Below are 12549 nucleotides of genomic sequence, written 5' to 3'. Positions count from 1 at the left end.
TCCGTACTTCTAGAATTTTTATTTTTATATTGTATTGAGGATTGATTCTGTTCTATGTATTGTACTGTACAGCTCAGAATTAAAAGACAATGAGTAAAATGACAAACTAGAACTTCATAAAGACGTTTACAAACGTTGGTGCTAAACACATGCAGAGCAGGTCAGAGACTATGAAACCAGGGAAATTAAAAAGGCTCGAAAAAAACAAAACGGCGCTAAACACATGTGGAGAATGTCAAAGGATATGAAAGTAGGAAAATTAGAAAATATAAAAAAAGAAAGTAAAGATCGCAGTAGCACAAACAAACAAACTGCCTCATTTAACTATGCACCAGTATAACTTTGGTTTTGCACAATAATTACTACACTATTGCACCTTAACACTTAATTCTACTTTATTCACATAATTTTACTTATTTATTATGTTCTACTATACTGTTATCTTTCAATCTATGACTTTTAGTTAATCTAACTGATATTCTTCTAACTTTGCACAGTTTTTGATAAGCAGATCGGGACGCATTTCACTGCATGTTGTCCTGTATAACTATGCATGTGACAAATAAAGAATCTTGAGAATTTCAAGAACGGAGTTTACCGCACATGCATTTATTAGATTCTTTGATCAGGTATATACTGTATATTTATCTGTCTGCTTATTTAAAAAGCTACATTTACCCCAGGAGTCAAAAACGCTCTGTCTAGCCCTTGTACAAAAACCTAGACAAAAGCTGGGGTATCACCTTGGTAACCCCATGTACTTTTGGAACTGTGAGAGGAAAATAGCACGACTTTACAGACAGGAGTCCAATGCAGAACTCTACTTACTTTTTTACTTTGTAAAAAAAAAAAATTATTAACTGCTGATGTTATAGATCGTTTTGTCTGTGCTGAAATTCCAAACGGGGAAACCTGTCCTGACCTCATTAAAAAGATTCAGCATATTGGGACTCGCAAGATTACAAATATTGGTTTTACAGACGTTCTGAAATAAAAGTGAAACTAATGAAATAGCAATTATAGTTCATTATAGTAATTATATATAAACTAGTCATTCAGCCCGTTACAATAACGGGCGCTAGAACAGTAGTGCATAAACATTAGTAGGAACAGTCTATATTAAATGGCAAGGGACTTTGACCTCATTCTTTTTGTTGGTCGTATTTTTCTTTCTTTCAGCCTTTCTTTTGTTGATGTTTACTTGCTGAGCTGACCGTTCTTCGTGGGCTGCCGCCGTGTATTGTGTGTCTTTAATTTTCTGTGACAGTACAGTAATACTGTCTTGTACGGCTCTATTCAATAAGGGCGCGTAGATAATTTAGTTCAAATGGCTCTGGAATATGTGAAGAGCAACAGGTGCAAATCTTTATTTACGCGCGCCTTTATTCGCTGCTCCCAATTGAGGTCGCCCTTTTGAGGCTCGCCTTTTTGTGCGCGCCCTTATTGAAGGATACCGTCTTGTACGTCCGCTGGTTTGTACGTCTGTAATATACCTTTAATTTTATCTGGCGGTAATACAGGCGTGCACGTCGGTAATATGCCTTTAATCTCCTCTGACAGTAATACTGGCTTGTATGTGGCTGTAATATGCGTCACTGTATTGTGTATCTTTAATTTCCTCTCGCAGTAATACTGGTTTGTATTTCTGTAAAACGCCTCTAACTTTCTCTGACAGTAATATCGCACATAGCACCGTGCCACGCGCATGCGCACTTCACCAGAAGACACCCGCACACGGACACCTGGACCCACATAGGGATTTTATATATATAGATTATATTATATATTAAATATCTATATCATTTTTTAAATTTCCCTTTATATATGTGGAGTCACTCTGATTTCTTGGGTCAGTTTAGCAACAGCTTTAGAGTAGGCGCCAGGTCAGATAACATCAATTATTATCCTCTAAAAACTGAACTTCGAGCCACTGTCCTGCAAAGACGAGTGTGCATACATGTAGAAAAAGAACTGAAAATCTCCTACTGACCTTGAAGTATTTTGACACTCTTGATATCCTTCTGCTGTGAAACATTCTGACCTGTCATTGTTTACACGTCTTAAACAACTATTATCATACACTGATAATTTCTGTATTATCTATATCTATTATTTATTAATTATATTACATATCTGTTGACTATATTTATATATCTAGATTGCAAATACCCTACATTGTATCAATGTTCATATTGCTAACTAAACGTCAATATTGCTGCTACTTCTTTGTCTTGTCTTTGCACAATGTCTTGTCTTGTTTGTTTTAATTTTAAATTTAAATTTTAATTCTATTTTTAATTTATTATTTGTACGTCATGTTGTTACACTGTGGACCCTGAGCTTCGCAATTTCGTCTATCTGTATACTTGTATATGGTTGAGATGACAATAAAGTTCACTTTGACTTTGATAATTAAATCACAATAAAAAGAATTTCTAGTTAGTTTAGGCAGTTTTCGTAAATGGGTGAATCCTGAACAAAAAATGTCACCTCGTGTCCCTACAACTTTTTTTTTTTGTTTTGTTCTTTTGGTCAGCGAGTGATCGCTTACGTGTAGGCAGAGAACAGCAATTCGTGCGAACTTAATGTCACTGTTTGTCATTTCAGTGTCACAGAGCTTGGATGCTCTCCATATCGGGTAATAGATGGCCCACACCGACAAATCCTCAAAACATTCCGATTTCTTTTACTGAGATCTCTTAAAGCAACCACCCGCGAGTGCGTGTGAATCATTTCTTTACCTGTTCATTGTGAGACTGCGCTGTGTCTTTAAGAGAGTCAGATGCTCCACTGCAGGTTAGTCGGCGCTCCAAAAGCTCCCAGCAACGCAGCAATCCGTCTCGAAGCTCCCAGAGTAATGACAGGCAGTGGAGTTTAAACACCATTTATAGTGCGGCCAGCCGAGCATCATCGGTATTTTCCGGAAAACAGAAAACAGAGGTCAGAAGGCCGACTGATAAGGTAAACTTTTGTTTGCCTAAATATTTCAAAAGGAGTCTTGCCTATTACCTTTGGACAGAATCACCGTGGATGTACTTCAGATGTCTGATATACTGGAACAAAAACAAACAAAAAAAAAAAACACACTGAATGATCTTTCCATGGATGATGCGGGACCGCCGTCATAAACGTTAATGATTTCACTTCATTTGAATGTTTTGTGTTTTTTTTTCGTTTGTATTTTATACATCTTGCTTTCATTTTTTTCAATCCCGCAGTCGCCCTCGATTGACATCTGCCATTCATCTGGTGCCTAGCCCCAATCACCCGCGACTCACAATTGGATTAAGCTCATTTGATAACTAACGGGTGGATGGACAGGTAAGCTGAGCGACAGCTCTTACGAAATTGTTGAAGTCAGAATCTTACACAAAGATGACAGGGAATGGAAGCCAACACTATTTCGAAACAGAAGGAAATGGACGGAAAGTGAGAACTCCCCAGTTTGAAATAACTAAATTATATATACAGTGGTGTGAAAAACTATTTGCCCCCTTCCTGATTTCTTATTCTTTTGCATGTTTGTCACACAAAATGTTTCTGATCATCAAACACATTTAACCATTAGTCAAATATAACACAAGTAAACACAAAATGCAGTTTGTAAATGGTGGTTTTTATTATTTAGGGAGAAAAAAAATCCAAACCTACATGGCCCTGTGTGAAAAAGTAATTGCCCCCTGAACCTAATAACTGGTTGGGCCACCCTTAGCAGCAATAACTGCAATCAAGCGTTTGCGATAACTTGCAATGAGTCTTTTACAGCGCTCTGGAGGAATTTTGGCCCACTCATCTTTGCAAAATTGTTGTAATTCAGCTTTATTTGAGGGTTTTCTAGCATGAACCGCCTTTTTAAGGTCATGCCATAGCATCTCAATTGGATTCAGGTCAGGACTTTGACTAGGCCACTCCAAAGTCTTCATTTTGTTTTTCTTCAGCCATTCAGAGGTGGATTTGCTGGTGTGTTTTGGGTCATTGTCCTGTTGCAGCACCCAAGATCGCTTCAGCTTGAGTTGACGAACAGATGGCCGGACATTCTCCTTCAGGATTTTTTGGTAGACAGTAGAATTCATGGTTCCATCTATCATAGCAAGCCTTCCAGGTCCTGAAGCAGCAAAACAACCCCAGACCATCACACTACCACCACCATATTTTACTGTTGGTATGATGTTCTTTTTCTGAAATGCTGTGTTCCTTTTACGCCAGATGTAACGGGACATTTGCCTTCCAAAAAGTTCAACTTTTGACTCATCAGTCCACAAGGTATTTTCCCAAAAGTCTTGGCAATCATTGAGATGTTTCTTAGCAAAATTGAGACGAGCCCTAATGTTCTTTTTGCTTAACAGTGGTGTGCATCTTGGAAATCTGCCATGCAGGCCGTTTTTGCCCAGTCTCTTTCTTATGGTGGAGTCGTGAACACTGACCTTAATTGAGGCAAGTGAGGTCTGCAGTTCTTTAGATGTTGTCCTGGGGTCTTTTGTGACCTCTTGGATGAGTCGTCTCTGCACTCTTGGGGTAATTTTGGTCGGCCGGCCACTCCTGGGAAGGTTCACCACTGTTCCATGTTTTTGCCATTTGTGGATAATGGCTCTCACTGTGGTTCGCTGGAGTCCCAAAGCTTTAGAAATGGCTTTATAACCTTTACCAGACTGATAGATCTCAATTACTTCTGTTCTCATTTGTTCCTGAATTTCTTTGGATCTTGGCATGATGTCTAGCTTTTGAGGTGCTTTTGGTCTACTTCTCTGTGTCAGGCAGCTCCTATTTAAGTGATTTCTTGATTGAAACAGGTGTGGCAGTAATCAGGCCTGGGGGTGGCTACGGAAATTGAACTCAGGTGTGATACACCACAGTTAGGTTATTTTTTAACAAGGGGGCAATTACTTTTTCACACAGGGCCATGTAGGTTTGGATTTTTTTTCTCCCTAAATAATAAAAACCATCATTTAAAAACTGCATTTTGTGTTTACTTGTGTTATATTTGACTAATGGTTAAATGTGTTTGATGATCAGAAACATTTTGTGTGACAAACATGCAAAAGAATAAGAAATCAGGAAGGGGGGCAAATAGTTTTTCACACCACTGTATTTATCCACCCATCATCCAACCCGCTGAATCCGAACACAGGGTCACGGGGTGCTGCTGGAGCCAATCCCAGCCAACACAGGGCACAAGGCAGGAACCAATCCCGGGCAGGGTGCCAACCCACCGCAGGACACACACAAACACACACCAACTACACATTAGGACCAATTTAGAATCGCCAATCCACCTAACCTGCATGTCATTGGACTGTGGGAGGAAACCGGAGCGCCCGGAGAAAACCCACGCAGACACGGGGAGAACATGCAAACTCCACACAGGTCAAGCGAACCCAGGGCTCCTAACTGCGAGGCAGCAGCGCTACCCACTGCGCCACCATATATATATTGTAAGGATCAGGCTGGAGAGCCACAGTGCTCAGTAGCTGTCCAGCCATAAGGCCCTCTGAATCTCCGGCCTGATCGTTACACTATGGAAACCATCTTTACACAGCTATTATTTCAAGGGTTACTTTAACACTACGCCATATTTTTTTGGATGCCATAAATAGGTAAAACATGCCACACGGGAGCAAATCACTCTTGGTTCGCCGTTTGACTGACTTGTCCTGAGGGCAGAAGCCGATTGACCGACGAGTCGCGACACTCCTGTCAAATCCGTTTGCTGAGGGAAACATAAAAAGACGTTTAATTAAAATATTTCTCAAAAATATATTTTGCTTTCTATTCACCCGATTAAATGTAAGAAAAAAAAAAACGACCATAGCTGCTCCTCTGGTGACTTAACGCAAAACATTTGACGTCAGACGTTTTTTGTATTTATTTCGTTGATGGCTCCCTGCCAAAGACGACTAAGGAAAAATAAAAAAGTTTCAATATATACACCTTTTTGTTCATTCGCGATTTGTATTGATGAGTTAATGCCTGGAAATGGATTTGTAAAAGTTACGACGTTTTCAGAATTCGATTCTTCATTATTGAGTCACATCTTGTCAGGTTGGGACAAACACTATGCAGACGGGACGCCAGTTCATCGCGTGTTTTTATTCAATTGCATCCTGGTTTGCAAACGTTTCTTATACATAGGAAAGGCGTTATATAAATGAATTGTATTATTATTATTATTGTTATTATTATTATTATTATTATTATTATTAGTAGTAGTAGTAGTATTAAATAAACAATAATACATTGGAAACGTAAGAAGTTGTGGGATTTTAGGAAATGTCAGATTGCTGTTTTTTATTATTAATAGAAAATTAATTGAGCAGACTTAAGTTTAGGTGTCCATTATAAACTATCAACAGTATATAAAGATTTTAATAAATGTACTGTTGACACTAATAAATTACCACTAAAAACAATAAGGTCCCAATTAATTAATTATGTTTTAATAAAATTAATATTTTAGAACAAGCACGCTGGGACTGTGATCGACCCTCTTATTCTATTATTTCTTATATTACATTTAAACAGTTGGGCATTTTCTGCTTCTGTTTTTTTCCTTTTCCCCCTCGGTGGGGTTGAATTATTTATTTTACATTTAATTTACTTACTTAGCTGATGTTTTTATCCAAGGTGACTTACAGCATTTGAGATCCGATTGATTACAGTGCTTTGAGAATGTGAAAGGCGCTATACAAATAAAAAAACATTATTACATTTTTCAGCACAAGCAGATGAAGTGACTTCGCGCATCAATGCCTTAACTATTACGCTACTGTGCTTTAATATCAGCTCAATATTTCGGCTTTTCTTTTCTTTGGCTTGATTTAGAAGTAAATTGTGGTATATACGATGTTATTATTTGTTTGATTGAGTATCACAGCACTGTAATGTAATAAAAACAATAACAGCAGCACTACTACTATACTACTAATAATAATATTTATGCTCCTGAAATCTGTTATGTTAATTTGCCGTTGCTTTATGTCATGTTAAAAAATCTGATATTATGTTCAGTAACATGCGGATTGTTAATGGCTGCATACCTTAAGTGTAAGCAGTTATTTAATACGCATTTTCTTCTGACATTAACCCATCCATTTTCTAAACCCACCTGCATGCACTTTTAATTTGAATTCATGAATTGAAAAATTTATATTCACCTCTTTGTCACTCCCAAATTATCCATCAATTTTCTTAACCCATTTTATCCCCCAGGCACAAGGCAGGACCAATTCGTGGACGGGACAGCAGCCCATCACAGGGTGAGCACACAGCCACCATCAGGGGTCAGTTTAGTTGCGCCAGTCCACTGAACGTGCATGTTTTTTAGACCGCGGGAGGAAGATGCAAACTGCACATTGGAGCACCCGCGGGACTTGACTTCGGGTCTCCTTGTGGCAAGGCTGCACCATCGCGTCGCCCTATCTGACATTAATGTGTACATTATTTAACGTACATACTCTTTCCATGACTCACCAATGTACTGAGAACAGCACTATACTGTATAAGAATTCATTTAAGGTGAAACGTCGAGACGAGACGCATTCATTTTGGAATCCGCCGTCGTCTCAGCAGCAGTTAGTGCTTGGCACAAGGTGGGATCCACCAACCCTAGTTGGGCACACACACACACACGCGAGAACAGTTAAGAGATGCCAGTTAACCTAAGGTGTCAAAATGAAATTGCAAAAGAGATTGCATTTTCATTTTATAATTTTCATTACATTTTCATTTTTTTTGTTGCAGAAAATACCTCCCATAGATGGAAAGCCCACACAAACATGATGAGAATATAGAAGTCCCACGCAAGTCTTGCTCGAGTCTTAGATTCGGTCCCAGGACTCTAGAATTAAATGATATAAGCCCTATAATATGAGAGTCGTAGAATAAGCCAAAGATTGAACAGAACTCTATTATTTATTTATGATTATTCCTCTAGCGTACATGGAATGATTCATCTCAGAATTTTACGTTTAAACCAGATTCATTAGTGGGGCTGCGCTCAGGCGGTGTGGTTGCGACGTTGTTTAGCACTGCCGCTTCACGGGTTCAAACCCTGGTCGTTATCCGTGTACTCTCCACGACCCTGTGCATTTTCAGTCGGGTTCTCAGATATTCCTCTCACTTCACCAAAGGCGATTCCAGACTGTGTGTGAGATCCCAGGTTCGCCCTACTGGGGCTGTTGCGTTGTGCCTGTGCCGGCCAGTACGGGACTAAGCGGGTTTGGGGTCTTTAAGTTGTTTACGTCGAGGCTTCACGACACCTGACAACATCGCGTGCCCCGCTGGCCTCCTGCTGATTGGTCCGAGGAGCGCGCTCCTGTAGACCCGCCCACTCAGCATCTTTTATTCATAGAGAGAGGTAAACAGTCTGATTTACGTTAATTGGAAATGCACGAGTCGTTGTCAGACGGAGCTCAGGGTATCACCTTGTATTTGTAGACAACTTCACTCTTAATAGGATTATTTATTTAATGTTTCTTTCAAGATTAAGATGTCCTGTGATAAATGGCCTGGCGCCGAGGAGGGATGGCTTCCTCTTTGATTCCGTTTCTGCCAAGGTAGGCTGGGTACGAAGATTAGGAAGACGATTAATAAAAGGCGTATCATAAAAGGGTAACACAGGTCTACAAAATTAAACTCAATACAAACGTTTTGATTGTGAAGAGCTACTTTTATTTGAATTCTTGAACACAATAAAAAATATAACTAGAATGTTTCCATCATGGCACATTTATGCACAAAATTGAAAGAAAAATATTTAAAATGATTTATTCATGTATACAATATTGTTCTAAATCAATTTAACATGATCTAATCTTTTAAATACTTTATAAAGAAAACAATACGTATTCATGGACTTGCATTGAATTTCTCTACTTTTCGTCACTTCTGAGTTTATTTTTGCCGGCCCATCGTTTGTCCACTTTTTTGGTGTGTCACTATGAATCATCAAGCAGTAGTCCGCCATCATACTGACACCCCAATATTCCAGGTACCTTCCCTCCATGTCCTCGATATCCTCATTGAATCTTTCACCCTGCTCTTCACTCACCGCTCCAAGAATTTCAGGGTAAAATTCCAAATGTGAATCCAAAAAATGAACTTTGAGACTCCTGCTGCAATCCATCCATTATCCAACCCGCTATATCCTAACTACAGGGTCACGGGGGTCTGCTGGAGCCAATCCCAGCCAACACAGGGCGCGAAGCAGGAAACAAACCCCGGAGAGGGCGCCAGCCCACCGCAGGGCCCCCTTAAACATGTAGAATATAATTATACTGGAATGAGCCCGAGGTATGAGAGATGGAGGAGTGGAATCAGCACTTTATGCCAGACTGGTAGTGAGTGACCCCTTAAAGGGTCTTCTGTGCCTCCGGGTGCACATACACAACCTAACTCCACTCACCCGGGCTCAAATATAACCAGAGGCATGACCACGGGGGGGCTGGGGTGGGCACGACCATACCCCCCACCAGAGACAAGCCGTGACCACCCTGCGAAATGCTATGTCTTTCCAATGAAAACTCTGGAGAAGAATAACATTTGATTTTCAAAACTGAGTTGCTTTCCAATCGGCCCGTTTGAATTTGGGGCGTATCCGTCAGTGTCTCCTCCACTAGACAGGCACCGTGCTGCTCACAGTTCACTTCATCGTGCATTTTGCAGCACGTTTTGAACTTGTTGACTGCATTCTTTAATTAAAACAGTGTATACGTTCCATTCTTCTTTTATTTTCTGGTTGGTAACACCAAAGTCTATGCATAGGTGGCTTATTAAAAAGCAGACATCTTCAACCTCTGTCCCTCCGCAAGCTGCTGGCTCCATGGTTGAGCCCAGCACCGCTGCTACCAACACGGAGCACAGCGCACCCACATCGTGAACTGAAACTCCAAAAGATGTAGATAAGCCTACACAATCCTCCAGCTCTGCGCCCGTTGTCGCGTACTCCAAACCTCTGCCTTCAACAAAATATACAGTCCGGTCTGCCTGACTTAAATATGGATAGCCCATCCCAGCCCATTTTAATTAATTATCCCAAGCACGCATTCGGAAAGACACTCAGATGTTTTAGTGCAAGCTGGTATCAGACTCGACCATGGCTTGAATATTCTGTTGTCTGTGATGGCAGCTTTTACTTTGCCTGCCGCAAATTTAGTGTTTCCAATTCGGACCGCGAGGACTTATTCACCAAACACGGCTACACTAATTGGAAAAAAGCTCTAGAAAAAGACGGTGGCAGCTTCCACAAACACGCGTCTAGTATCCCGCACGTCAGAGCCATGTCTGCATCACAGCACTCATCATTGGTGTGTCTTCAGCTGCATGCGAAAGCTCTTTCTCTACTTTGAACCGCATTCTCACTCCACTCCGCCGAACAATGCTGCATTCAAAGAAGAGAAATGTAGTCATTCTGGCACAGGAGAAAAACATCACAGAAAATCTAGACATGAATGAATTTATTTCAGAATTTGCCAAGAGTAACTGCAGACTGGTCCTGTAGATAATATCCAGGTTAAACGCTGGAAACTGATGTCCTATAGCCTCCCATGACTACAATAAGCCACGTTTCTGTTCTTGCTCTCATATGTTGTATACATTTGACTTTATTGATATTTACCTTGTAGATGTAGTTCTACATTTGTTCACAAAAAATAATAATACATGTTCCATTGCCTCTGTTAATTTTATTGAACAATAGGTTATGATTTATGCCACAATTTTTGCTTTTATATGTTATATAAAACTATGTTGTTATTATTATTTGACCCCCCTACAAAAATGGGGATGGATGGATATTTTTTGCCCCCCCAGACAAGCCAAATGCCCACCCACACATGATGTTCTGGTCACACCTCTGAATATAACCCTTATGCCACACAATCTCCTGCCACCATGCTGATGGGCTTTAGCAGCACTGACATGTGATCAAATTGCTCTTTAAGTTGTGGGTCCTCACGCTGCTCATTCGGCTGCCTTTATAGCCGGCTTCTCTACGTATCCCCCCACCTCGGATAGGCCGCAGCTGACTTGAGGAATGTGTCTCTCTCAGGTCCGAATCCTGGGCACTACATTGCCCTCCTTCTCAAAATCTTCATCCTTGAGGGTAACAAGAAGCTCCGTCACTGCACAGGGGTCTGCATTCACAGACAGACCACAGGGTAAGCGCCCCCTGCTGGCCTCAGCAACACCTCTTCCAGCAGCAATCCCAGCTTTACCAAGAGGGTCTCCCATCCAAGTACTGGCCCGGGGATGCAGATGACTCTTTCTGAAGTGCAGGTGGAATGGCTGCTAAAGAAACAGAGGTAACTGCTGCGTCACTGTGCTGCCTCTGCTTTCTACATTTTACTGCATATCTTCAGTACTATGGTGTTGTACCGTGTTAGCCATTATGAATGTAGAGAAAAGCCAAGCAAAATGACACCTTTTATTGGCTAACTAAAAAGATTACAATATGCAAGCTTTCGAGGCAACTCAGGCCCCTTCTTCAGGCAAGATGTACAGTGCATCCAGAAAGTATTCACAGCGCATCACTTTTTCCACATTTTGTTATGTTACAGCCTTATTCCAAAATGGATTAAAAAATTTTACTTGAGGTTTTTGCAAATTTATTAAAAATAAAAAAACTGAGAAATCCCATGTACATAAGTATTCACAGCCTTTGCTCAATACTTTGTCGATGCACCTTTGGCAGCAATTACAGCCTCAAGTCTTGTTGGATATGATGCCACAAGCTTGGCACACCTATCCTTGGCCAGTCTCGCCCATTCCTCTTTGCAGCACCTCTCAAGCTCCATCAGGTTGGATGGGAAGCGTCGGTGCACAGCCATTTTAAGATCTCTCCAGAGATGTTCAATCGGATTCAAGTCTGGGCTCTGGCTGGGCCACTCAAGGACATTCACAGAGTTGTCCTGAAGCCACTCCTTTGATATCTTGGCTGTGTGCTTAGGGTCGTTGTCCTGCTGGAAGATGAACCGTCGCCCCAGTCTGAGGTCAAGAGCGCTCTGGAGCAGGTTTTCATTCAGGATGTCTCTGTACATTGCTGCAGTCATCTTTCCTTTATCCTGACTAGTCTCCCAGTTCCTGCCACTGAAAAACATCCCCACAGCATGATGCTGCCACCACCATGCTCCACTGTAGGGATGGTATTGTCCTGGTGATGAGAAGTGCCAGGTTTCCTCCAAAAGTGACGCCTGACATTCACACCAAAGAGTTCAATCTTTGTCTCATCAGACCAGAAAATTTTCTTTCTCATGGTCTGAGAGTCCTTCAGGTGCCTTTTGGCAAACTCCAGGCGGGCTGCCATGTGCCGTTTACTAAGGAGTGGCTTCCGTCTGGCCACTCTACCATACAGGCCTGATTGGTGGATTGCTGCAGAGATGGTTGTCCTTCTGGAAGGTTCTCCTCTCTCCACAGAGGACCTCTGGAACTCTGACAGAGTGACCATCAGGTTCTTGGTCACCTCCCTGACTAAGGCCCTTCTCCCCTGGTCGCTCAGTTTAGATGGCCGGCCAGCTCTAGGAAGAGTCCTGGCCGTTTCGAACTTCTTCCACTTAT

General features: G+C 41.2%; 1 protein-coding gene and 1 long non-coding RNA gene across 2 annotated transcripts in view; one reads left to right on the top strand and one right to left on the bottom strand.

Annotated features, from left to right (window-relative positions):
* LOC114645707 (uncharacterized oxidoreductase YjmC-like) overlaps nucleotides 1-2893 on the bottom strand; it is an 81565-nt gene extending 78672 nt beyond the window's left edge. The window contains exon 1 of the mRNA XM_028793525.2: nucleotides 2742-2893. Coding sequence (XP_028649358.1) covers nucleotides 2742-2749 — 8 coding nt within the window. The 5' untranslated portion in view covers nucleotides 2750-2893. The remainder of the gene's footprint in view (nucleotides 1-2741) is intronic.
* On the top strand, nucleotides 2829-7852 carry LOC114645709 (uncharacterized). The gene is made up of 3 exons (XR_007934247.1): nucleotides 2829-2961; nucleotides 3219-3321; nucleotides 7738-7852. It is a non-coding gene; the product is annotated as an uncharacterized LOC114645709 (long non-coding RNA).
* The last annotated feature ends 4697 nt before the right edge of the window (nucleotides 7853-12549 follow it).

This window comes from Erpetoichthys calabaricus, chromosome 2 (assembly GCF_900747795.2).
Source record: "Erpetoichthys calabaricus chromosome 2, fErpCal1.3, whole genome shotgun sequence".
In the NCBI taxonomy this organism is placed as follows: Eukaryota; Metazoa; Chordata; class Cladistia; order Polypteriformes; family Polypteridae; genus Erpetoichthys; species Erpetoichthys calabaricus.
Note: the sequence above shows the minus strand (reverse complement) of the source record. Positions and strands in the feature narration are given on the sequence as shown.